Below are 27,417 nucleotides of genomic sequence, written 5' to 3' on the forward strand. Positions count from 1 at the left end.
TTGAGTGTCCAACTGTTCATTAATAAGTCAAGTATAGAGGACAGAAACATGTTGACTGAATCATCAATTGTGCCAACATTTTTTTAAAAATGAGGCAGTAGAGCTTAGGCATTGGTAAACTGTGATGACTATTTTTAATACCACTCAAATAAGAAAAAATTATTCCCACTCAGTCTGAGGGTGGCAAAATAGTTCAGGCTTATTTAATGTGTGACAAGCTACAAAACTGTTTTGTTTTTCCAACTTCCCCACAACCCTGCCTTTTTCTGTCCTGTTCTTCCTCGCTCCACCAAAACCTCACCAAGCAGGTGCTCAGAGATGAGGGCTCCACCTGCAGCCTGTTCCTGCGTGCTGATGGTCACTCACTGTCTTTCCCCTTACCTGTCCTCCTTCTGGGATAGGAAAAAATGTTCATAACCCTGAATCTACAAGGCACGTGCCAGAAAGAGTCTTCCCAGATCTCTGCTGGGGAGTTAGGGCTGTCTTGGATAGGTGGCCGTTGTTTACAGCAGTGAGGACAGACCTCTGCTGTGCTCGGTCCCCAGAGCGGGAGTGGGTGAAATCCGAGGCGGCGGCAGCGCCTACGCAGGATGCAGTCATAGCGGGAGGAAGGGCACGCTGACTCTGCCTCTGAACAGCAGGTGTGAAAATCGGTATCTTTGGCCTATCCCGAGGAGCTTGTGTGCTTTTCCCCTCCAGACCATTCAGTGCTAAATGCAGAGTGTGTTGGTGTTGAGTTCAGTAAGAGGTTGAGTGGGGGTGGTTGGTTTTGGGGGGCAGTGAGAAGGGCAGGAGGGGGTTAAATCTTGCCTCTGAAATGAGGTGGATATCTCTGATATTGTTTGGCTTTTATGACCTTTGCACTGCCTACATTTTGGCAGTAAGGAGACTGCTGAGAGGCATCAATACTTTAAATGCCTGCAGCTTATGAAATCCAGGAATATATTTCAAAGGCCCCGGGTCACTCTCGAAGGGACAAGGAATGTGGCAGAGAGACTTTTAAGGGACTGTATTTAGTCTTCCCGGGGACTGTGTCTCAAGAAGAGAAGTGAGGTCATCTCGGAGAAAGAGCTATTGACAGACTCTGCAGAAGAGGGAGTCGTCATGTCTCCCTGTGGCTTGGTTGCCAGTATCACATTACCAAAAGCCGATTTGTACTTCACAGGCACTTGTCAGTGAAGAGATTTTGTTGTTTTTCCCCAACGCATGCTCAAACTGACAAGTGCAGTGGCTCTGATGTTGTGTTAGTACACTCGGGACCCTGTACTCTTCACAATGCTTCATCTCTCTAGGTGTCACACATGCGGCTATATGGGCAGCTTGTATTTCGTACCTTAGCGCAGCAGTGCCTCCAGAGCTGAGAACGTCAGCCCAGGGAATCCTGCAAGGTCTCCACTTGGGGCTGGGCAGAGGATGCGGGGCTATGGTCGGAGGCGTTCTGGTCAATTACTTCGGTAAGCAAAAATTGTATCAAATTATTTTATTTATTGAAGTTCTGTTTTTTACGGAACTACCAGCTTGAAACTTATTTATGCTTAAGCTATTGTTATGTTTTATAGAGTAATGCACTTTGTATAAATCATGGAATCATAGAACTGCTCGGGCTGGGGGGGACCTCAGGAGATCTCCAGTCCAGGCCCCTGATCAAAGCAAGGTTAGCCCTGAATTCAGACAAGGTTGCTTATGACTTTGTCCTGTCAGTGTTACAGATTGATTAAATATGTAATGCCTAGATATTTTTAGTATTGTGTGAGCAAATCTCCAATCTGATCCTTAAGTAAGATGAGTGAATCCTTTGTGAGAGAATAGGTTGATGCTGTGAAGCCTCTCTATGAACAAATGAGAATCTAATTACTTGGTTAAAAACCCCTTGCAAAGCCTGTTGAAGAAGTGTTGGGGAAGGAAAATGTAATGAAACAAGCTAATAAGAGTCTACATGGGACAATACATACTCAAGGAGCGCATAATGCTGACTCATCTTGTATTACTTTATTAAGTAAGTAGATTCTCAAAAAAACCCATCATCTCATTACAGGTCCTGCTGCCACATTCAGAGGAATAGGGATGGCTTGTTTAGTGATTCTTCTTCTGTTTGCACTGATCCAGTGGCTCTTGGTTCCTGACGAAGAAGAAGGTAAATATTCATGTCACTGAGACCTTTTTTCACTAGCTCTAATTCTGTAGTGTATCTCTGAAACTGCTCCCGGCAGCTTTAATTTTGTATGTTTGATATCTTTACTCAGATTTTTACAAAACTATTTTCAAGTGAGAAGTTTTTTCCTGAGCAACGATAGAAATTGAGGTGATGTGCTCCTGTTGTAAGAAGGGCAGCACTGAGTTCTTGGATATCAATAGGAGGAAAGCATAACATATTTTACTACCTGTATGTCCTCTCAGTTCTGGGAATCCATTAGGTTAGTCTTAGCTGTAGTCAATCGTTTCAGTTGCATCAGTTCTTTAAGGTCACCTTGACTACTGCATGCTCTCATATTCTACCAGTCCAAGCCACCTCTCCCAGAAATTGTAGAGTGGGTTTCAAAGGACACAGACTCTTATAGCTGCCTCAGTTCTGTTCTGGCACCTGAGAAATCTCCCCTCAGGTGGACTTCAACTTTTTCATCTCCACCTTTATTAATATAAAGGCTAACCAGACATTAAATACTTAGTGCAAAGTTAAGGATTTGGCATAAATAGAATTCTTGCAAGACAAGAAAACTGTGGCAAATTCTGAGAAGTCGTGAATTTTTTGTGCTGCTTTTTACCCAAATGTTACTTCCCAATATGAGCTTTGAGTATGAAATGAAAGTTAGTTTTCTTTAGCTGGAATATCAAATGAATTGTCCTTGACTGGTTATCAAGTTGCCTGTACTCAACTGTTCAAATATTTATTTTGCTAGAATTTTCTTCACCTCTGTTCAAATGATAATAGCAAAAAATGGAAAAGTGAAAAGGTTATTTGCGGCTTCAGTTTCCCATCAACTTTCAGTTAATTACATGTGAACCTACAAAAGAATAGTTTGCTCTTAGTTGCCTTATTCTATTTAGTTTGTTTCAGTCTTTGGTTTTCATTTAATACACACTACCCATCTTAAGAGTGTGTATCTTAATTTTGTGTGGCAGTAATTAGGTTGCTTTCAACAAGACCAGTTGGATGAGTAAAACTAAGCATGTGGTCAAGTGCGTGCAGGATTAGTCTCTTCATTTCTTCAGTATTAGAGAACATCCAGCCATTGCTTAAAATATCCGGTACTATCTAAAGAGTCTGTAAACAAAATATGATTTTACAATTTTGAAAAAAGATCTTTTGAATCGGTAAAATATTTCTACTCAAAAAAAAATATTTTCTCAAAATTTACAGAATGTGTTATTTACAGACTCGCAGAGAACGTACAGCTATTACTTAAAATAACCAACAGTATCTAACAATCTCTTTAATTACTTTTCATATATAAATACCCTGTTTCTTCAAGATTGTAAGACACATTGTGTTGCGTCATGAAAGTAATTTTATGGGTGACATTTCAAGACAGTTGTGAAAACTCTTTCAGATTATTGAAAGACCCTAGAGGTAAATGTCTGTTGGGAGGATTTCATCCTTTGCCTGAAACTCTGTGACAGATATTTTGTCTTCTCCAGTGTGTCACTCTAACCTTCTTCTTTTCTCACTAACTGCATAACTCCATGGTAACTACAGAGGGATGGTTTGTTTCTTAAATAAAAAAAAAAAGTGGTGAAGATTTAAAACAACTTCTTTAAGTCAAATCAGTAGGTTTAGAAATTTTAAGATCAGAAACGGCTGTTCTGATGATGTAGGCTGTGGGACTTCACAAATGGTTCCTGCTTGAAGACAGTGTTCAGCTATGAGTACGAGTGAGTTGTAAGATGCAGGCTTTATGCAGAGAAAGAAGTTTGCTACAGGTCTAAAAGACTTTCAATTTGCATATAACATGAAAAGGACTTTTTTAAAATTTCCAGTAACATGAAAGTACATATTTCTAATAGTTAGCTGGGAACAAGTGGACCACTTCATAGCCTTTAGCTGCTCCTGTTTATGCAGCCATCTAATATACCTCGCTGCAGTTGCAGAACAGCCTTGCCTGTAGGACAACATCCACACCGTGTTTCCTTAACTGGATTGTGGCGTGTCTCACTTCTGGCGGTTTGTGCCAGTCTTCTGCTTTCATTACAGTGATAACCGTGTTATGAAAGCAAGAAACACTTCACGTTTGTTGTCTGCTTCACATTTAAACTTGTTGGCTTTTGCCAGTGATTATTTTGTTTCAAACTCCAGAAAAGACAATGCTGGCAGAAAGGATCCCAGTGCCTTCCAGTCCTGTTCCCATAGCAACTATTGACCTTGTACAACAGCAATCGGAAGATATCATGCCTCGGACTGAGCCCAGGCTCCCTCTAAAGAAAACTAAACACCAAGAAGAGCAAGAGGATGTGAACAAGCCTGCCTGGAGCATCAGCTCTTCTCCTTGGGTCACCTTAGCTTATGCTGTCTACCAGATAAAAGAGATGGTTAAACTATCCAAAACCAGTCCAACTCCTGAGAATCAGCCTTTGCAGGTAATCTTCTAATGTACAGGAAGTTGTTATATGTTTGTTGGACGCTTGAAAACCTTTATAGCTGTGTAAATCTGTTAGTACCTGGCAGGTATTCTCTGTCAGCTTGTAGTAAATTCAGAGTTGTGAAACAGTAGTTGAAATACTGCATGAAATAGAGTTGTTTTCTATATATAGTACAGCAGGAATAACTTTTTGCAAGTTATTATCTTCCTGAAGATGGGAGGAGAGGGAGAGACATAGAAAGGCTCTGTTTTACAGGCTTGGATACACTTGAATTCCCTTTAAGTTTACATCTGTTTTCATATTAGTTGGAATCTGTGAGTTATGCATTTTGCAAAATTTACAAGGTGGTAATTGAACATGAAGATGCATAGCTGTTTAACAGAGTGTGGAGTGATTTTTATTTAGTTTTGCTTCCTTGGGTGATGCTATCAAATGTCTACATTGTTGCAGAAATAGGTGTTCCAGACAACTACTGATGGGATACAGAGCCTTCCGTTCAAAGTTAATCTTTTTTACACCAGATAAGAGCCATTCCATGACTTAAAATATCTGATCGCTGATGCTTACTTTACACCATTTCCCTTCTGTCCAGTCTCCCCCCAAAATACCTTTTAATACTTTTAGCTTCATCAGTGATTGGATGGACTTGGATCTTGAACTATCATCTAATGCTTTGGACATGCCTTTCAGAATGGAGCTGAAGAATACTGCTTAAACAAAGTAGGGAAATGCTGTCAATGCAGGTTTTAGAACAGCATGGTTAAGGTTAAAACCACTGTGTTTACCTGTCTGGAAGGAGTGGGCGAGGTTCCTTCTTATGCACCCGGTAGGCGTAAACACAGAAATGCTTTTTCCACGACTGCTGTCTTTAGAAATGGGTAATTTGGGGTATGAGTGTGAATCAGCAGAGCAGAGCGTGTAGGAATTTCACCTGGTCAGCGATCTCCTGCCTTTCTTACTTGTCTTTATTCTTGAAAATATATTTACAGGCATGTCTGCTTTAGGTTGGTTGGGTTTTTTGTTTGTTTTCGAACTTCCCTGAGTCAAAGAATGTGCTTTTTATAGTGACACTGAAGATCATTGGGTCTCTGACATCAAAGACATTTGTCCAGAGAAACTGTTTCCCACTGGTAAATACCCTCAGGGTCTTGGTTAGTATAAGCTATCCCCTTTTAAAAGAGAAATTGGAGAAAAGCAATCACACAGAACTTATGCAGTGAACATGGCAAGAAGAGAATGTTTTGCATTTGGGTGGTGTCTGAGGGGGACTTGTCCAACATTGCTGGACACCACCCAGCTGCTTCACTGAGAATGGTGAAGAGGCCAGAAAGGCTTTCATGCCTGTTGGCTTCTCTGTGGCACATCGTCTATTCATTATTTTTTCCTTCCCGTAAAAATACAGTGCTGATATAAAAGTAGTTCTTGCTGATGTGCCAAAATTCAGTGGACCCCATTGTAGTGTATTTTTCATCATCTGTGTTCTCCAAAATCTCTTATCCCTGTTTCAGTGCCCCTAAAAGACAAACCTTCTGCAAAACATAACAGGTTTTACGCTCAGTCATTTATTTTAGGCTGGTGATAATAAAATACTGAAATGAGAAAAAGGCTACCCAGCTCTTCTATTACATTTGTTAAATAGCCTCTTTCAAATGAAAATAGATCATTTGGCAGGAGGGTCAGTGCACAGAAAATGGTATTAGTGACAAAAATTATTCCTTCTTATTTCATTAAGATTTTGGCTTGATTTTGCTAGTGCTTGCTTATACTCCTTCAAGCAGAGGGAGATGCTTGCCATATTCTCTGTTCTTCAGTGCAAAACAAATAATCATAGATGGTGTATCATCTTCTAATGTGAAAGGTATTGGTGTGAAGGCTTGCTGTTTCCACCCTGGGGAATGTGCCCTTACGTTCCTTAGTAAGGCCTGCTTGAGTAGACTGGATGGAATCATACATCAGGACTGCAGATGTTCTGCCATTCAGAAAGTCTGAGCAGTATTTTGGGGAGGGAGGGAACTACTGAGGAAAGCTATATTTAAGGAACATGAAAAAATGTTACAGAATTGTTTGGTCAAAATAACACTTTGAAGTCCAGTTAACTGTTTTTTTTTCCCTTGAAACACAACAAGTTTGTTTTTTGCATGCTTCTTGGGAAAGTGCAGTTAGGAAAAGAGATGGAAGGTAAGTTACTGTCTGCTTGCTATTAGTGTCATCCGGATTTAAATGTACTACTTTTGCTTTGCTTCTTTAAGTTTAATTTGTTATGTTGCGGGCATTTGAAGTAAGTGCTTTGTGAATTTCCAGAAGTGCCTGAATGCATCTGGGGGTATACCACTGGGGACAGTGTTGTGAGTGTTTATACTTACTTTTTGCATGCAATCCTTTCTCCTCTCTTTAGAAAATCAGTGAGAATTGCAGTGCTTCATCAGCCAGCTCAGCAAGACAGCCCCAAAATCTGACAGATTCTGGGCAGTCCAGAAATTGTTCAGCACCAACGCCTACAGCAACATCAGATTCCCAAGTAGATGGTGACCGCGTTGTGTCAGATCATGATGCTCAGCCTGCTGCTGCAGGGCCCTGAGATGCGCTCATCTTATCAAATCCAGTGCATGGAATTCTGCTTCTCACCTGGGAAATGCTGGAGTAGGAGCTCAAAAGTAGGACTTCCTTCATCTTAATGATCATAATGTGATGCAGTGCAAGCTTTTAACTATATAAAGAATATTCATATGACTACACAGAGCAACATGAGCAGGAAAGCCAAAAGTTCGGAGTTCTTGAGGGAAGTGATGTGGCCGGATCTAACGGTAGGAAGAATTCTTGGCTGCTTTGCTAAAGCTGAGTCAAGTGCTGTGAGATTTCTTTGCAGTCTGTAGGACAAGGGAGTTCACTCCTCACTTGTTGAGGCACAGAGTGTCTGACTTGATTGGATAATTTTCTTCTTTGAATTTGTTCCCAAGACAAAATGAATAGACTTTTTAGGAGAGAAACTGAGTTGCCCTGCATAGTCTATTAGGAAATATCAGATCCAATAAATATAGAAACAGCATGAACTGTCTCTGTAAAGAGTTCTCAGAAACTGAGTAGCTTTAGGAAGCGTATCTTCATATTATGGTGATGGATTAAGTAAAATACACACATATTCAAAGAATATGTTTTTGAAGCTAATGTTATCTTGTTTGAGATAAAGGTTTAGTTCTGCGAAGCAAAGATTTTGAACTGGTGTTTTAGTGAAACAAAAAAGCTGGAGGAAGGCTTCTGAAGAAGTTACCCTCTGCGCTTGCAGCCCTTCAGTTGGGCGTAGGTTGTGTGCGTTTGGGTAATTTTAGATTTGATGTTGTACTGAGATAAGCATCTTTGATCAAGATTGCACAACCTGAGATTGATCAAGGGTTTCAATGGACACACTGGTTTTTTGGTTTTTTATTTCATCATCTATACAATGGTTTATTTAATGCAGTGTAGTTACTGTGGTTATTTATTAAGAAAACAGTAAGCTTTAAGTGCCTAGGGAAGGTGGGGGGTAGGGAGGAATCACCTAAAAATCTTGATGATTAGGATTATAGGGGCAAAGTTGTTCATGCAGAAATCAAGCAGAGTGAGAGATTCTCAGGAGGAAGCAAATGTAACTAAATTGCGGTATGTTTAGGAAATTACTTTGCCCATTGAGAAGACGCTGGAAGACTTTGGATTATGTTTTATTACGCTTTTCAATATTAACTGCAGCCAGCTCAGTTGCTGGTGCATAGTGAAAATTGCTGCTGGAGGGAAATCCTTGGGCTCAGGGAGGAGTCGGGGGCAGGGGGGGGTTTAGTCATGACAGTGTTTTGGCCCATTTGCTTATGTTAACAGCTCGCTCCCGGGAGATTCTGAGCACTCTGAGCACTCAGCTTCTACGGGAATGAGTGTGGCTCAACCACCCCTGAAATCAGACGTGTATGATGGTTCAGGCCTTCCCGGGGGAAGGTGTGTGCTGTGGGACTGCACAGCAACCCAGAGGCAAGGCTGACGGCAGCGCAGGGTTGGGGGTAAGAAGATGGCAGCGGCTAAGCAGGAGAGGGGGTGCACACTCCTACCTGCCTTGACATCGGGTTAGCTTGACTGAGGGGGTGTCCCGTAGCTGTGCTTTAGCTGTGCTTTTAGAACCACCCGTGTTCTGGTGGTGCCTGGGACCAACACCATAGACAATAAAAAGAAACATCGACGACTAGCCACTAGTTACTTTTTTTGCACTTGAACTTAAATGTACTGTACTCACGTAAATCCTCATGACTTGTCTAAGTGTCCTTTAAAATCAGAAATGTATTTATTGTATGTTTGTATAACTTGGGGGAGAACTAAAGACTGAACAGGTGACAGGACAGAAGGATGCTAAAAATCATCTTGAGGCAAACCAACCATATGTTGAGTTCATGCTGTACGGTGTTACCTCAGCTGCTGCTGCATACCACCTGGATTGTGAGGTGAAGAGCTTGTACACTGTGTTTACACTTCAGAATTGTGTATTTGAAATGCCTGCTCTTTTTGGAATTGTATAGTCATTCTGTGTTGCAAAATGGACATGTACACCTGGGTTTTGATATTTGTGAAACTGTAAAAACTGTGGTAAGAAATATAAAATATCCATAATATATTTAATAGTATCAATCTGAACTTTTCTTATATTTGCTCATATTACGGTGCAAGCCATGAACATAATCACTTGAGTTGAAAATAATTCAGTGATAATGCCCTTTTGCTAGGCTCACTGGAGGATGGTGCCTGGAGGACAGTGAACCTAGAGCCTGGGAACTACTCTTGCATGGTGTCCAAATCTGTTTCACGATAAAATCTGACCGTAGGCCCAGATTCCCTTCTGTGGGGTGAGGGGAATGTAAAGGATGCACACCAGCGTGCATCATAAACGGGCTCATACAGAAGTGTGCAGGACATCATGAGTGAAAGTCAAAATTGGATGTTTGTCACCTAGCAGGTTTGAGAGAGAGGCTGCGAAGTGCAGGTCATGTCAGCTTGTATGGAAATACTTCCCATTTCTATTTCTGATTAACGAAATATATTTGCACTATTGCACCTGCCCTATACATCTGTCTGGATTTTTTTTTTATCTTAGGTGTAGGACGATTACATTTTTACTATTTCAACTGCTTAACTTGTATGAATACAAAAGCGATGACAGGGAGGGATCTTAGTTTTGGTTTGTTGTTTGCATGTGTGTAACTGCCAGACCTCACTCATCACCTTACGCATTTGGCTTTGCAGTGGTTTGGATCTGTCATGAGTGGGGAACGGGAACGGCAAGCTCCTTCGGGGAGATGCAGTCAGGGCAGAGGGGACACTGTTTCAGAGCAACCACAGCTAATGTACCGTTACCATTTCTTAAATCTGCACCAAGGGAGAAAACTTTGGGACATGAACACTCCCAATTTACTTGGCTCCTCCTTATCGTATGTCCTGCTGTTCTGAAGTGAGCAAATGCATAAAGGGAGGAGAACCACAGAGTTGAAAAATATTTTTATTTTAAAAAAAATCTTGAAAGTACAAGACAGTATATCAAGTATGCTGTACCATGAATACAAAATAAATACAAATTCTAACTTTTTTAAAAAAACATGAAACAGAAGATAAATGTAACTCATCTGTCGTTAAGGAAAAAAGGCTTTTATACTGGTTAAGGCAATGGATTAACATCTAGATTCTGTTCCCAGATTTTCTGGCTGAACGCTGGACAGTACGTGATAATTGTCTTTCAGTAAACCTATATAATCTCCATATATCACAGGAGGACTGTGCAAGTAAACTCACTGCTGGCGAAGGGCTCGAATGACAGCAGTTGGTTTTGGTGGGTTTTGTTTATGAAATGCTTCCAGTGCTGGAACAGGCTTGGGAGGATTTTTAAGGTCAGTATCAGCTATCCTCTGAAGTAGTGGTCATCTTTCGCATATGTTGTTGCACTTCTGTCTTGGATGTACTTAGTAGTTTCCTGCTCTACTTTGGATAGTATTGTCCCATCCCTGGCAAATGATGGACTTCACAACTACAAAAAATGTCGGTTGATTTATTTTTTTTTTCCCCTTGTTGGAGTAGGTGTCCGTGGTATTGTTCTAAGTAATTTAGAAAAAGGGACAGTGTCTGAAAAATGTAATTGCCTATTTTTAGGGAGCTTTTCTGTTTAACATACTGGTTAAGTAAAGTATTATCTCAGCCATTGTATATAAATACATACTATGTACTTATAGAAGGATAATTATCAGTACCTCAGTAAAGAGGAAATACAGAAAAACAGTGGGTTTAAGCTAGGACAGATCTGATTCTCCCCTTGGCCTCAATTCACATGGATAGGAGTTCTTAGCTAACTACAAAGTACACTGAAAAAACCCATGTACTTTAAAACATGCAAAACCCATTTAACATTAAGACATCTCTTCTTTTTTAACTAATCTGTAATAATTTCAGATACTTCGTTTTCACAATGGCGACACAAGCAAAGGTAAAATAAATCTTTAGCCTACTAAGATCATTGTTTGGCAGGGAGTTTCCATCCTTCTCCCAAACCATCAAAGATAATAAGACTTTCCTCTATTTTCACAACAGCTTCCTGCTAGCAACAGAACCCCCCAGGCCAAGCCTGACTTCCAGAGCGTGGGTGGCAATTTAGCTGGGAGTTTGGTAGCAGCAGCCTCTTGGAGGTGAGCCTTACTGCTAGTGGCCTTCCTCAGCAGAACTCTTGCGCTATTTTTGAACGTTGTGGACCAAACAGTGAGTGTATTTTGGATCACCTGCTTGACAGGGCTTCTCTCTGCTAAGCATGCTATAGGTTCTGCATATGTATTTATAAATCTACAGCACAAAAGGGTGTTAAGTGTCTCTTTACTGTAAAATCGAAGAGTTCCTTTTAAAATGAAGCAAAGTTGGAAGCAATAGGAAGGAGGAAGGACCATGTAAGTAAGGCTTTCAAGTACCAACTCTGAGCCCTGTTTGATACAGAGGAGCTCTTGGAATGTGGTTAGTACTGTTAGAGGGAACAGATTTTCTCCCTTGTCCAGTGATGGACAATGAGAAACTATGGTAGTGCACGCACTGCTGAAGTTGTGCTGCATCATTAGGCACGTTACAAAGAAAATATATCCCTTTTAAAACAAATACATCCTGGTCTGACATGCCCTTCTGGAGAGCTCACTGCTTCCCACCTCTGGCAATTCCTGGTGGGACGGTGACAAAATTACTGGTCTTTTGTTTTCTGCAGTTTGGAAGACAGTAAAGGAACACAGCAAGGTGAGGACAGAAGAATATAGGGATAGTCTAAAGAACAAAAGAAGAAAATGACCTCTGAAGGTGGATGAACTGAGGGGACATCTACTCCCTGGCCTAGGACTGCTTAATACATAAGGTGGAAGACATTTGACTGTCTAAATTTCTCTCCCTGTTCTTTTCTTTTCCTCCCCACACATCTCCTGTGCCATGTCCCAAAGAAAGGGAGGTAGGAGCCAGGTATCCCTCCCTCCTTGCTTTGCCAGGAATTACTTTCTGCTTTTTATTGAATGAGCACACTACTGAGTACTCTGAGGAGAGTGGAGCTGTGTTTATCTGTATTCCCAATTACATGGTTGCAGCACCACTCAGGCTCTGCTGACAGCAGTTTCTCCAAGCAGCTGAAACAGCCTCAGCCTTTGTTGTCTTTTGTGGGCCGTTGAGAGGCCTGGAATGGACAGCAGTACCTGTCTGAGCTAAGGTGACGGTGAAATTGAAAGCAATAGTAAAAATACATTTGGGGATGGAAATCCTCCTAAATCATCTGCAGCTGTCAGAAATGGAGAAGCAGAGGACTGGAGAAAGCTGCAGCAGAGGGACCTGTTGAAGAGGGAAGAAAAGTATGTGAAGAAACAAAGACATGGAAAGAACAAAGTGCAGTGTCACTAGAGCAGAGACCGAGAACAGAACGATACAAGCAGAGGGTGAAAAGTCAGGCAGGGTTCTGATGAGTAAGGGAATCTTAAATGTGGAGAGGCAAAATGAAGCCAACGGACAGCAAGCCTAGCCAGAAAAGCAAACAAACCTTGTTCAAGTGTGTTAACTCTCTATTGATGTTTAGCACTGAGAAGTCTCATAAACAATAGAAACAGTTTATCAGCACACTAATGGCATTATTAAAATTGTTGACACATAGGGTACTTAGTAAAAGTAGAGCATTAATAATGGCTTCTCCTCCCTCTAGTGCTCAGGCACAGAGGACTTGATGATGAAAAGGGCCAAAACAGATTCTCTGTTTTCTAGAGGTAGTATCCTTGGGAAAAAGGCATCCTGGTGGGACAGGCTGCTGCCGGTACTTGCTCGGGAAATAAACAACATTTACTTCCCCAGTTAAAGTACCAACAGCATGAGAATCCTCTTCACTTTAACTGTCCCTATGGTTTCCTTCTGTTGCTCTAATCAGGAACAGCAGTAATAAAGGAAACAGTTTTTTCAAAAATCCACGTTTGTCCACCAGCAACCACAAGAAATCACCAAGTGTGAGCTCCCAGTCTTTATCCTTCCTTTCCAGGATGAAATTGTTTTCCCTCTCCTTATTTTAGGTTATTTCCCAAAGCTCAGAGCAACTCAGTAGCATATGGAAATGAAATTTGTGTATGCATTTCATCTTCATCCTCCTCATCTCCTTCATGGATGGAGCTGGCTGGATCATCTTGCTCAGATTCTGCCCTTGTCTCAAAGAGCTGCTCTTCCAGGAAGAAGCTCCCAATGCCATATTCCTCATCATGCGCCTTTGTTTCTGCAGGTGAAACATGGGGACATCCCAGAACAAAACCTGCAAACCTGCCAGATTTTTAAAGGGAGAAGTGATCAGCTGAGAAATGGAAAAAAAAAAAATACTGTAAATGGAGGGGACACTGCCAGTTAAGCAGGGATGTTGTAAGGACATGCCCACAAGCAGTGTAGATGAGGGGAGGCTGCAGCATGAGCTAGGGAGTCCTGAACAACAAAGTAAATGGCAACGGATGGCAACGACCCTGAAGATTTGTTTTCCTGCCTTATCTTTTCAGTCTTCAGTCTATTCTATATAAGTAACTTTTGCTCTTGTGGAGGCCATCTGCAGGGTCTTGTGACTAAGCAAGAAGATCTAACTTCGTTTTCTCATCTTGTCAGTACTCGTGGGGTAATCCAGAACAAGCATTTGGACAGTTGGATAGATGCTACTTTAGCTTCTGAAAATAAATTAAAGCTGTAGCATGTTTGAGACAAAGGCTGAAAGAATTCAGGTAAGTTGAAAGGAAAAATGGTGAGCACTTCACATTCCTACATTGCTGTGCTTCTGGTGCTTGCGCACACACTCCAGGCAAGCTGAGCTAAAGTCTTGCCAAAGAATTCCTGCTTTTGGTGAACCTGGAGCTGCAGGCTGGGAGTTCTGCAGCTGCTCCACGTGAATGCCGAACTGGAGGTCTGGCAGAACACAGCATGAACTTAGCACTGTCCCCACATTTCAATTTGCCACAAATCTTACTTTCAGTGGACAACTACATTGAAAAGACAGAATGGAGCTGGAGGTTTCTGGCAAGCGTGTGGAAACAGACGGCAGTTCTGACACCTGGGTAAGTGTCGACAGCATCAGAGAAATGTAAGAAAAAGGAAATGCAGCTACATTCTGGAGTTCTGGTAAACTGATCAATAATTTACATTTTAGACTTAACATTTCTGTAAGATGAATGTTGTCACCTCGCTCTTCTTGGAAGCACTGTTAGTCTAAATGGGGAACAGAGTTGGACTGGCTGCGTTTTACAGGTTTGTCTTGTGTTGAACTATCTTCTCATGCTTAATGGAAGCTTGAAGGGGTACTCACCTTTAAATCAGACTTCTGTTGGTTCTCCTTTTTGTATTTTTATACTGAACAGTTTATAAGAACTATATTAACTAAGTGATGGCTAGAAAATACATGTGTCTCAGTTGTTTGTTTTGTGCGTTTGGCAGTATTTTGTTTTACAATACTGCAGTGAGTTTTCACTTTTTGTATCTTTCAATCATGCTACGGAATGCAAGTAGCTTAGAAAATAAAATGATTTAACAATAAATCTGTAAAACCTGGCAGAGGGACTGTCTGTGTGCCCATCCAAGGAAGATGAAGGTTCTGAAACTAGTTTTAACTTTTTATTAAATTACAAGTTGACTGGGGTTCCATTGAAATTGTGACACTTGGTTCTGTGGCAAGGGCCAAGTTATAGTGGCTTGCTAATACGTGAAACTCTGCTTCTGATATCTTGAAGTTTTGCTTTTGACAGAAATATACTGCTATTATGATTAATTTTATATTCTGCAGGATTTTCTGGCTGCACTTATCTGACCCTTCCCAACCCCTATTTGTCTTAAGTTTGTTTAAGGAAAACTGCCGTTACCATGAATTAGCTGTGAAAGCCTGCATGCTCTCAGAATAATTTATGGTCAGGAAGGAACAAACAGGGGCTTAATACCACCAGCAAGTAATATCCTTGAGCAGTGTGGCTGTGATCTTTAGTGGGATTACTCGAAAAGATGAAGCTACTCGCCCATCTGAGTGCATGCAAGAGAAACGCACCTGGAACAGTGCCTGAAGTAGCATTTGGGTCTGCTGCGTAACAGTGTCTGTACAATGTGCTTCCTGGTTTAGAGAAGCCAGATTTTCTTACCTATGTGGGGACTGGAGTTTGGATACAGCTAACCACGATGGGAAATCAGGGTTCCTGCAGAATGAGCGCAGCTCCTCCAGGGCTCTGATAGTTTCTGTTTCACCTTGTTCTCGATACTCCTCTTCAGTAAGGTATTTAAACACTAACTTCTTTGATTTAAAGTGATTCTTCATTTTTCTAGAATGAAATGAAAACAGTATTTCTAGTCTTCTGGCACATAATTATTGTCTGTCCTTTTTCCCTACTACCTGCTATTAACATGAATTAATCGCTTTTATCCTTTTAAGAGGACGAGCTACATTCTTGCATTAAAATTTTAGGACAAGGTGTCTCACGTTTGCCAGCCTGTTTACCCTAGGTCTTATCCAAAGTTGTAGAATTCCACAGAATGATACCTAATGAGCTTCAGATGAGCTTTGGATCACATCTTTATTGTGTATGCATGGACTAAAATCTCATAGAATTAAATAGATGGCTGCTTGCTCAGCCATTTTTAGGTGCAATATGCAAAATGTGTCTGTGCAGAGACATGGGCTGAATCAAAACCCTGTCTGCATATGTAACTTCGAAGATAAGCAGTACTCTAAGTCTGTTGTGAGTTGTTCATGTTGTTTACTAGATCGCTTCTCTTAAATCTTGCTTTAAATTACAAAACTGAGTAGTCTGAGGCCAAAATGTTTACAATCTGATGTTTTTTTAGCTGCTGCGTAGCGATGTATAATATAATTAGGTATCAATTAGAAAGTGTGCCATGTTCTGTTCCCTTCTGTCGACTGCTTTCAATTTAAATGTTGTGATGAGTTAAGATAAGCAAGGGCTGGATGCCCATAAAACTTTCAGCTCTGTATAAAAACACCTGCTCCAACCAGCAGCATTCAACTTTCCTCCTTATTTCCCTGCAAAGCGAGAATGAATTGTAGCCCTTGTTCAGGTTAAGTGGTAAAGGTCTTGCTGGCTCAGTGGGATCAGTATTGATCTTAACATATAATGCAAGATTCTTAGTTATTTTGATGTATCAGCTGCTCTGAACTATGTATCTGGCATCATGGCCTCACAGTTTGGTGCTGCTGCTTCCTGTTTTGAAACAGGAAAAAAAGCGCCTTATCATTCTCCTAAGAGAGATTTGTAGAGCTGTATTTCAGTGCTTTTTGGCTTTATAGAAGCATCAGTTCGTGAAAAACAAAAAGAGGTCCGCATGGAGAACAAACTACAGTGTTTCAGGGTAAAACAGGTATGTCCTGGCTTCTGTGAACTTGTAGCCAAATCTTACTGATTTCAGAGTGATCTGAACGTGCTTACATCAGGTAAGTAAGTATTGATCCTATATGTTGCTTTGAAACAGTTCATGCTTCTCAGCTGCAGGCAAAAATCAGTCTTCAACAAATGATAAATTCTACCTAAAGTAAAAAAGCTTCAACCCAGTCCACACTGCAATATCTAAAAAGAGCACAAGAGCAAAGCAATATGTTCTTCAAAACTAAACAATGTGTAAAGGACTAAAAAATAAATTATTTTTTTTTTATTCTTTTGGTTATGCCAGTTCTGGCCTTTGCCTCTTCCTGGTTCTCTGCAGTTCAGTTGAAGTCCACAGCTATGGAACAGTCTGCACTAAAGACTCTGGCACTGAAGGTGAAAACCAGATGTAAATTGGCAGGACTTTTTAGAATATTGAGTGTTGTATTTGTGATAAAACATGCTTCAAATTCAAGGATGAGCAAACATGTTGTTCCCATATTGCTAATGAAAATACTTAGTAAACTAAGGTCTACATATCAGTGGATTGAGAGCAGCCCTGTGGAGGAGGACTTGGGGGTATTAGTGGGTGGAAAACTGACTGTGAGCCAGCAATGTGCTCTCACAGCCCAGAAAGCCAACTGTGTCCTGGGCTGCATCAAGAGAAGTGTGGCCAGCAGGTCGAGGGAGGGGATTCTCCCCCTCTACTCTGGTCTCGTGAGACCCCACCTGCAGTGCTGTGTCCAGCTCTGGGGGCACTAACATCAGAAGGACATGGACCTGCTTGAGCAGGTCCAGAGGAGGCCACAAAGACCATCAGGGGCTGGAGCACCTCCCCTGTGAGGACAGGCTGAGAGAGTTGGGGGTGTTCAGCCCAAAGAAGAGAAGGCTCCAGGGAGACCTTATAGCGGCCTTCCAGTGCTGAAAGGGGCTACAGGAAAGATGGGGAGGGACTCTGCATCAGGGAGTGTAGGTATAAGTAAGAAATTCTTTCCTGTGAGGTTGGTGAGGCACTGGCACAGGTTGCCCAGAGAAGCTGTGGCTGCCCCCTCCCTGGCAGTGTTCAAGGCCAGGTTGGACGGGGCTTTGAGCAACCTGGTCTAGTGGAAGGTGTCCCTGCCCATGGCAGGGGGGTGGGAGCTAGATGATCTTTAAGGTCCCTTCCAACCCAAACCAGTCTATGATATTGCAAGCAGTTCCCATTCCAAATGCCACAATATCAGTGGGGCTCTGGGAATAGGGAGTAATGTCTCCACAGTGATAAAAGATTCAAGGCAGACGTGTACATCTAGGCTAATAACCTTGGAAAACTAAAATCAATGGAAACCACTGTTTTTGTGGACACAGGTTTTTAGTCTCTGAACTCTGCACTATCTAACCTACAAGGACTGTCACTGTTTAATATCTGCTTCCTCGGTGATAGCACACTGTTTTAAGCCCTAAGATTCAGCACAAGTTACCTGCAGATTCCCTCACTACACGTGAAACCAAGGCACTATTGCTACTGTCTAATCAATCAGCCGAACAGAAATGTTTTCATTACCATATGCTGCAGACTAGAAGGTGCTACATTTGTACGTGAGAGCACAGTCACATTTCTCTATTCTCTAAAGAACAAAACTCACATATAGAACTTCCAAATGGAAAATAATTAAATTCTTGTGTCTCAGGGCTTTAAACCCTTTCTATTGCAGCTTTACATTTGGTAAAAATATGAACTAGTACTAGAAAGTCATCAGTCATTCCTGAAGCGTAAGGGTTTTTTCATTATCAGGCTCCAGTATTTCCTGGTGATACAGGGACTTGGACATTCACAAGTACATACAAACCTGCCTATGTGACAAGCAGCACCGAGGGGGTAACACAGGCCTTTTGAGCAGAGGCTGGCTGCTATTACTGCATACGCAACTTGAGGTATGGTGACACCACAATACATCAAGACAAAGGCTGTTAATTGTAGCATCCATGCGAATAAGGTTATGCTCAGTTCAGTGGTAAGCGGTCCATGCTGATAGCAAGTGGCAAAGCTGGTAACTCCAACAGCCAGAAGATACCCTGTAGAAACAGAAAAGGACGTGGAGAAAAAGATGCAAACTACGCATATAAACTTCCTTAGATCAGTTCACAAAGTTTGCAACTGCTGTGAAGTATAGCCTGCTGTTTCTTGTGTTCTCTTATAGATACCTGCATTATGTTGTTTTATATTTCAAAAGTGTACAATGAGCTCACGAGGTGATCTATGAACAGCCTTCAGCTAATGCTGAGCTGCACGTGAATTCTCCCCATGCAAGAATGTCAAGGCAGGTGCCAGATCAGCAGATTTGTCAGCCCCTGCAGCCACATCCAGTTAGCAATTTATGCATCCAGTTCCTAGATCCAGCAAAATACAAACCAGCATAGCTGCCCTTTTGCTGTCACAGGGAACACAGGTGATGGCAAATCAATGAACAAATAATATGGGCAAAGTCTGCTCTTAAAGCTGTTGCTGGCCCACTATATCAAACTCCTTATTTAATGATACAATGTGCGTAAATACTCATTTGAGTAGATTTAGGAACCTTTGGAATATTCCCATGTCCATGGCTTAGGAGAAAAATGAGTCACTTGATTTTGTTTTTTATGGGCAGGTATTCATCTAACCACTAAATTAAACCAAAATCTGCAGCACATTTTTTTGATCATTTTCTTACCCAATAAGTAGTTTCTGTGTTCCAGCCACAACCACTGCATGTTCTCTTTGAAGCAGTAAATAAAATAGAGCGAGCACATCCAGCAGCCACTCATTAAGATCCAGAAGGTACTGTGCTGGAAAAACAAAAACAAACCCAAAAACTTGAAAAAAATTTCAAGTCAGAATCAGGACCATTGTGCAAGGGAACTCTTAAGGCAAAACTAGATGTGATATTTGGTAGACCTACAGGGCTTATGATTTGTTAGACTTCCATTGTACAGTGCTCTGCACGCTACAACTGAACAATATAAGTTCTAAGTGGAACAACCACATCTCTGTATTTGTCCATGGTATAAGCCCACTGCAGTGTATTTCCAGTTAACATATCTCAGCAATATTGTGGGAATGCATGGACTTTGTAAAAAGTAAAAATTCACATCTGCCTTGCAATGAATTGTCTCTGGTGAATGGAAGAGAATCCGCTCCAGTTGCCAATAAAACTACATTTTGATTTAGATTGATTCATAGATTCAAAAGTAAGCTTAGCTCCAGTTCAATAAAAATAATTTGTTTCAGAATAAACTCTTCTTGCACATCAACAGTCTCCTGTAAACTCAGGAGCAAGCTAACTAGAACTTGATTCTGACCTAATTATATTTACTTGACGCAAGAAATCCTGCAGTCGTTTCAGTGGAGTTACCTGGCCACAAAAGCAGAGCAAGATCAGAATCTGGCTCTGTACTCTTCACTTCCTATATTGTGATGTTGATGATTATTATTATTTTGTTTTATAAATGTAGATTTACCCTTGGAATAAACCTTTTAAGTGTCAACAGGACAAAGACTAGCAGAGCAAGAACACCCAGTATCATTCCAGAAAGATAAAAGAACTTGGTACTCCTGTAAGAGAACAAGAGAGAATATGGTGAGAAGTATAATTTGTAATTGGTTAAGATGCCAACATTTGTAAAAACAGCAGTGATCTTCAGTAAGAACTTAACACAGCTGTAAGTTAAGAGTTGTAGTTACATGGTTAACAGGCCCAGTTTAGATATTAAATCCATGTAAGGAAAAATTCCCAACAGATACTTAAGGTCACTGGAGTTGTTACAGGCTAGGAGATTGTGTTGGTTTTTTTAAAGCTCATGCTATTTCTGATTTCATTGACCTTCTAGTTTCTAGTAATTTCATTTTCTTCTATGTACCGATAGGGTTCTGTACTGCAAGCAAAGTTTTATTTTTTTAATTTAAAATGTAAAAAAACCTCCACAAACTCACAAGTTTTTTTTTTTCTAAGCTTATGCATTTATAAAGTCTGACTTTTTAATTCAGAGTTAACTCTATAAAACCTATTGCTGCTCTGCTTGTTTTAGAGGTGCCTCCTGACAATTAATTTGTGACTCATTTTGCTTTGAAGTCATGGGACACATGTTTTGCTATAACAAGAAGTATCCTCCCTTACATGCTATGCAAAATGTGCATCAAAAGAACGATGGAGAAAGGTTGGCACAAAGGTGGAGGCAGATGACCTCATCCTAAGCATTTCTTGCTGCAGGAAGGCATCACTGATTATACATGCAGCACTATTTAGCACTCGGCTAACCTCACTGGTCTGCAAAAGGGGGAAAGAATTTCTCTGAATCCACACACTTGCTCGCTGAGGATTGTTTTGGTGTCACCCATTGCAGGAAGCTTGGATACAAGAACCCTAAAGCAAAGTGATTAATCAAGTGCAGCATTCCAAAATATGTCCCAATCTGTCCAAACACAAGTGAAGACATTTTAAATATATGTTCAGCTTCCTTATCTCGCTTTCCCAAAGAACCACCTCTTTAGCTTAGGAAACAGACCAAAGATGCACAGGCTTTGGGAAAGAAGGTCAAAAACCAGCAGCTAGTACTCACCTGCTCAGGCTGTTTGCAAAATGGAACAGAAAAATTCCAGCTACAAACAAAAACAAGAGCTTTCCATCTAGCACTGAAAAAAGGGGGGAAAAAAAATAGAAATGGACTTTAGACTAATTTAATCTGAAATGTTGATTATACAAAATATCAACAGAAAAGTCCCAAGCTTCTTACAGAAGAGATGGTACATTCAGTAATTGGCAATACCAGTCTATCTGTAATCTAAACTGAAAGCGTTTGTACTTACTTTCTCGTTTCACACTCACGGTGTACAGTTCAGTTTTGAAGGGCTGTATTCTGAAACAAATATCCTCTCCATATTGTTTTATGCTTATGAAAGTTTCTGTAGATGTCTCTGGTTTCTGGAAGATTTGAACAGCACATGCAGCAAACTCAAAGACAGTTTCTGAATTTCGACAGTTGCTTTTTTCTGAAATAGGCTCAAACCTGAACTTTTCTCTGCTGTTAACTTTTACCTAAAAACAACAGAATACAGAGAAGTAGCTCAGAATCACTGGGTTTTTTGCTTTTCTGAACTATATATTAATTGTTTAGGTCTTAGAAGGTGATTCAGAGAACTCAACATCAGCAAAATTCTATGGAGGGGCCTCAATCCACTCAAAAGCTTGGTGGGTTTGGTTTTACCATGACACTTGCCCACACACAGATTCCTAACAAAACCAGTAATATTTGACTGACCAGTTTCTTTTGTGGATATTCATATGCTTCCCCATTCCCCTTCTGAACCCTAAGAAACTGGACTTGCTTTTCTTGTAGTTAATAATGCAATCTTCATGTTAGGGACAGAAGTGGGATGAGGAAAATTAAAGATGTTCTGACGAGAGATTTAAATATAAGCACGTTCCTGTCAGGTATTTTGGGGTTTCTTGCTAGTTCCCAGCACCCTCCCTCTTCTGAGATGGGATGATCTTCCTGAAGATTCTGATTCATTGTGAGCTCTTGATCAGAGCCTATTAGACAACAAAGACCCATCTACAAAAAAGTGATGCAAGAGGTAATAAAACAGGCTTCTACTGGGAGAAGAGACAACACGTCAGCAAGCAATTAGTTGGGGGGAAAAAAAATCTAACTTCCTGCATTTAAAGATTTACTCCAGGAAAGCTTGTGTGACTGCTGGAGGGTTTCACCACCTGAAGTCTGCGACCATTCATAGAAACATCTGCAGCATGTTCCTGAGGAAAACAGTCCTGGGAACAAAGGGATGTTCCACTTCTTGTATCTGAGAGCAAATTCCTCCAACAGAGATGAAGTGAAATTGTTCCCTTCCCTTGTCTGGAGACATACTTCCCAGAAAAAAAAAAAAAAGACCCACACAGATAGTCAGCTTGTGTCTTTAGCTATTATTGCTTCCAGCACTAAGAGATTTTTACACTGTTTTGTGCTGCTCCCTCAACATGTTTCTTGTAAGATGACCCTCTGTTACTCAGAAGAACTACTGCTGTTTTTCCATTAGTCACGATCTAATACTTCCTATACTGTGGCTTGGTATGCTACAGCGAGTGAGTCACAGAACTGCATTTTATCCTCAAATTTAAAAGTTTTATAAAGGCATTTGGTGATAAGCAAAAACATTTGTTGCAGAGGTTAACAGTGGCCCCTCAGCAGAAAAGGTGTGCAACAAAATAATACGCAACACTAAATTAATGTTTGGGTGACATCATACTATAAGCCTGGTTGACATCTTTCTAACAGAGACCAAACCTCACTGCACCCAGAGTGGAGGATCACGATGCCACGTTTTTATCATTGTCCTACCTATACACCGTTCAAACTACTAATTACACAGAGATACTGCTTTGATCTTGCTAACTGATCATACACTTCGCTGGCAAAAGTTCATGTGAAATGTACTGCATATCTGAAGGATTCCCAAAATGGCCTCTTACCTGAAGAGTCGACCAAAGGTACTGCAAGTGAATGGTTCTGTTTTGCACATAGCAATAACAGTTTTCATCCTGTTTCTGGATGACATCCATTTCCTGCAAAAAGCTACAGTTTCTACCTGGGTGGGGGGCAGAAAAGTTAATTTTAAGCATGTATCAAATACAAATGTGTAATTTTTCTCCATTTCATTGTTGTCTGTGCTGAGGGAATCACAAGCAATTTGCAGATAATCAAACGTAAAAACTATGCTGCAGGACAGCATGTTCAGTTCGATTTAGATGAAAATTCAAATTAGACTACTAATCAAGTAATTTAGGCTCCAGAGTAAACTGCAACACCTTTGGGGAAAAAAAAAAGAATTAAACTAGGGAGATACTTTTAGAAAATGTAATCCATAAAACCTTGGCTTCGGTGTCAGTGTTTTGATGGCACTGGAATAGGGCCTCTGGGCCAAATTCACTGCTGGCATGAGTGGGTGTAACTCCACCGGAGTCGATGCTTATACCAATGGTGAACGCAACTGTGGGAGTCAGAGCAGGTACACAGGCTTGCATATTAAAATAGTCATTTAGCACATGACACAGCTGCTGATGGCAGAAAGCATACTCCTCTCCCTCAGAAATGTTTCTAATGTTAAATAACACAACTCTTCTTTTGAAAACAAATTTTCCGGACATAGTCCAGCCACGACATGTAATAAGGCAACTGCACTGATAGCTTGACATAAGTCATTTAATTAGGGATGCTAATTGGTCTAACTCTCCTGAAACATTAGTGAGCCCCTAAGATCTTCAGAATTGCACTTTTGAGCAGAAATGCACCTAAAAGATTTATGGAGCAAACTTTGAAGAATAACATACATTCCGATCTATACACATGTGTAAAATATACCCTGCAGTGCATTACAGGAGTGTTCCAGGAACATAATTAAAGAGAAGAATAAAGGAAATAATTACAGATCTGAACAGAGGGAATCATCTGGCTCACTGAATAGAAAATGTAGGTCTAAGCCAAGCTCAGTAATAACTGCTAAAACACTGTCATACATTCAGAGCAGCATAATGAATATGTGCAGAAGTCTCAATCTGGACAAGGAGATACTGTTTGCAGGTAAAAACCTGCCCTGTCTCTATAAGGAAACTGAACCTAGGCTAAATTATTTTTTAAACAATTTAATTGAGCCAATGAAAAATACCTGTGTGGATGTTCTTACATAAGTTTATTAAGACATTCCAGAATTAAAGTGTCCACAGATGATCCTGCTAAAATAAATTGGTTTAAACTTAAAATTCGAGCATTTTTATTGTGAAAAATTAACCATCTGATTAATTTTCATCTGGCAAAGCCAGCAGGAGGGAGCACAACCCTTTAGACAAGGGCTGACTCTTGACAGGCACTTCCATAAAAAGTGATGAAGCTGCAAAAGGATTCGTCGCTGAAGCGCTGCTGACTGACACAGCAAGCAGGTGAGGCTGGGCACTACCCAGGGCTAAAACCGAGATAATCAGTGCTAGGAAATGGCAATACTCTAGCAGGACCACAACGCAGCTGAGACTGCCCACACCTTCCCTGCAGGATGTATTAGGATTTTCTACCACTATGGATAAACTATCCATCCACATTAAAAGTAATGTCCTCCATATACAACACTGCAAATATTTTCTTACTCCCCTTAATTTTAAGGCATTTTCTTGAGAAAAATAATTTGCTTCAAACGAGAGATCAGCTCCATACAGTGAAACAATCACGTTTCCCAAAGGAAAGATGCTTCTGAACAGGTAACTGTGAGACAACAGGAGGATTTTCGCTACCGTGAGAACACACTGGGAGAGCAACTCTCAAGTTTTGAGATTATGCGCAGTGAAGAGAATCAGCATCTGCTGCAGAATCCAGAGGATGCCCAAGACTCGGGAACACCAAGGCAATGGGGGAAGCAGTTTCTGAGGTAGGTATCACCACTACAACTGACAATAGCCTTTAGGGTTTTCATTGCCCTCGTTAATAATTCTGCACCCCATTCTCCTGAGCCGAGCTTATGAGAAAGCCAGAGGGACCAAGCCAGACCACCAGCCAGCTTCCCCGGCACTGGGACCCGCCCTGCCAACCGCTGCCTCCCACAGGGACCCGACAGGCACTTGCTCTCCGTGCGCCAGGGGCCGCTTTGTTCACGCCAGTCCCCGGCGCTGGGCCTGCCTGTCCCACAAGGTGCCACCAAGCAGAAAATTCTCGTGGAAACTGAACTGAGGTGGGACAAGCAGGAGAAAACAGCAGAGCGCCTCGGGGAAGCGCCTGGCCCCTCAAACAACTTTAGCTCCCGGGCACGGGCCGGGGAGGCGGCGGCCGCGGCCTTCCCGTAGGGCAGCGCCATTTTGGGCAGGGGGCAGTGGGTCGCGCTGCACCGGGGGCGAAGGAGACCCCAGAGGAACCGGGGGGGGGAGAGAAGCGTGTCCCCCCGCTCCCTGTTCTCAACGGGACGGGGGGTGAGGACACCCCCTCTAGCCTGTGCCCGCCCGGGCATGGGACAGGGACCCCCCCCCAGGACCGCCGCCCCGCCCGCGGCCTGCTCTGCCCCGCCGCCGCCGGCGGGGCTCTCCCGGCGCCGCGCAGCCCCCCGAGGGCGGGAGGGAGGGAGGGGAAGGGCAGTACCTGCTGACGGCGCCTCCCCGCTGCCCCCCGCCGCCCCGGCCAGCGCCAGGAGGAGCAGCCCCAGCACCGGCCCAGGCCCCAGCACCGACCGGGGCCGGGGCGGGGGCCGCTGCCAGCGGCGGGGTGGCCGCGCCAGCCTCATGTGGCGGCCGCCGGCTCCGGCCTCGCCCCTGACGGTGGCGGCGAGGGCGGGCCCCGGCGCGGGGAAGGGGCGGTGCGGCCCTTCTCCCCCCCGCCGCCCTTCTCCCCGGCGCCGGGCCGCGCTCGGCTGGGCTGGGGAGGCCGGGGTGGCTCGGGGTGACCGGCCCCGGGCAGGGGCTCGCCCCGGCTTATCCTAAAGACTTGTGGGGGGAGCAGGCGGGGGCGGCGGCCTCGGGCGGCGGCCTGTGCGGCCCCTCGGCACCTCTGACGGCGGGGAGGCACCGCTTCTGGTGTGGGACGTCTGGCTTGCGTTTCTCTTACTGGTGTTTTAGGGCTTCCGAAGAGTTAAGCGTGTGCACTTGGAAAGACAAAAATCATGGGAATGTAACAGCTCAGCAAAAGTGCTTCCTTGGATTGGGGTGTCATCTCTGCCTGGCTGACCGAAAACGTTGACTGCCCTGGTCAAGGTAGATATACTGGTCAGGGTATAAATTGGTCCAGAACAAAGGCTCACATGAACAGCATGCGACACTTCCAAACCTCAACCAAGGCAGCCACCCCAACCGAACGGGTGGGTTAATACTTGCCTCCACACGCACCCTCTTCCTGAGACCCCGGTCCCCACCCAGCCCGAGGGCACGCCAGGTCACCCACATGCCGGCAGCCAACTCAGCCCGTGAGCGACACGCGTTCATCAGACCCTCTGCCCACCCAGAGGAATTCCCTGAATGAGGTCTGATTAGATGCTTTGATGGAGGTGAACGTCCAGCGCGTTTCTGTGTTTCCTAGGCAGCCACAAGAAGAGCCTGGAGCGGGACGCACAGTTCCCCCGTCAGCGTTGTGAAGACACGAGCTAGGTCCAACTCAGCCTGGTCCCCGCTTGCTCATTGCAGTCAATTTAGATTGCTTGTGAGTCACAGTCAGCAGTCAGGGGTGGAAAGGGCTGGAGCTTTTTTCCTATTCTATGAAAATCAATAAACACAATTTTGACAAGGCATTCTGGCATCACCGATGCCTATTTTTATACTGAGCCCTACATTTGGCCTTTCCAACCTACTTGCTTTGCTACAATAAGATGATGCCGTTTCTCTGCATGAAGGTTGCATGGTTTTGGTTTTATTTTTGATTGTTTAGAGCTGGATCCAATTCCTGGAGGTGCCAGGATGGGCTTTTTTAACACCTGAAGGGGGCTGCCCACTGCCTCGCACCTTGTCTCAGCGCTTACATCTGTGGGGAGTGGGTGGTGTGGGGCTGCGGCTCTCCTCGCCTCACCTCCTACACCCGCTCGGCGCTGGCTGGGCTTGCATGTAACTGTGGATTATTCCTTGCAAGTACTGAGGAAGTGGAGAACAAGGGCAAAAATAGTTGGGATTTGATAGCGTGTGCAACATCTGACAAACTTCAGTCTCCAAAGGAAGCAGCGATTGATGTATATCTTTATTTGTCTTTATGTAATTTGGGTGTTGTCTTTATATAACTTTTCGGGCTCTTTCTCTAGCAAATGTGGTGAAGAAATAAATGCTGCATTTTATGATTACCTGCTTCCCTAATAACCCTTAGAAATATGTAACCTCTCAGTTCTGTGTTTAAACAGCAAGGGACAATCATAGCTAAGTTATTAGAAGAATCCCTTTCACATTTTTCAATTTGCAATATTTTTTCTGTTGTGTTAACCTTCTTGACAGTATTTTTC

The 27,417-nt window shown here is 42.5% G+C and overlaps 2 protein-coding genes across 6 annotated transcripts in view; one reads left to right on the forward strand and one right to left on the reverse strand.

Moving 5' to 3' along the window:
- Window positions 1-9,205, forward strand: part of MFSD6 (major facilitator superfamily domain containing 6) — a 30,899-nt gene extending 21,694 nt beyond the window's left edge. For 2 of the 3 annotated variants that reach the window (XM_074872713.1, XM_074872712.1), the window contains 4 exons: window positions 1,293-1,454; window positions 2,036-2,134; window positions 4,292-4,572; window positions 6,971-9,205. In XM_074872713.1, coding sequence (XP_074728814.1) covers window positions 1,293-1,454; window positions 2,036-2,134; window positions 4,292-4,572; window positions 6,971-7,153 — 725 coding nt within the window. In that variant the 3' untranslated portion in view covers window positions 7,154-9,205. Of the gene's footprint in view, window positions 1-1,292; window positions 1,455-2,035; window positions 2,135-4,291; window positions 4,573-6,734; window positions 6,754-6,970 lie in introns of all 3 variants that reach the window. The other variant, XM_074872714.1, reaches the window with a different exon arrangement.
- An 861-nt stretch (window positions 9,206-10,066) lies between these two features.
- On the reverse strand, window positions 10,067-25,773 carry NEMP2 (nuclear envelope integral membrane protein 2). 3 transcript variants are annotated; one of them, XM_074872717.1, is made up of 9 exons: window positions 25,584-25,773; window positions 22,940-23,055; window positions 21,280-21,394; window positions 21,033-21,105; window positions 19,935-20,028; window positions 19,148-19,262; window positions 18,287-18,512; window positions 15,225-15,401; window positions 10,067-13,383 (listed from the first exon to the last, which is right to left on the reverse strand). In XM_074872717.1, the coding sequence occupies exons 1-9, from the start codon at window positions 25,723-25,725 to the stop codon at window positions 13,158-13,160; spliced, it is 1,284 nt and encodes a 427-aa protein (XP_074728818.1). In that variant the 5' UTR covers window positions 25,726-25,773; the 3' UTR covers window positions 10,067-13,157. The 3 variants fall into 3 exon arrangements, with proteins under 3 accessions (XP_074728818.1, XP_074728816.1, XP_074728819.1); XM_074872715.1 differs by having other exon boundaries at window positions 10,067-12,420; window positions 21,280-21,508; XM_074872718.1 differs by having other exon boundaries at window positions 21,280-21,508; window positions 25,584-25,769.
- Between the last annotated feature and the right edge of the window lie 1,644 nt (window positions 25,774-27,417).

Source organism: Strix uralensis, chromosome 6 (genome assembly GCF_047716275.1).
Source record: "Strix uralensis isolate ZFMK-TIS-50842 chromosome 6, bStrUra1, whole genome shotgun sequence".
NCBI lineage: Eukaryota > Metazoa > Chordata > Aves > Strigiformes > Strigidae > Strix > Strix uralensis.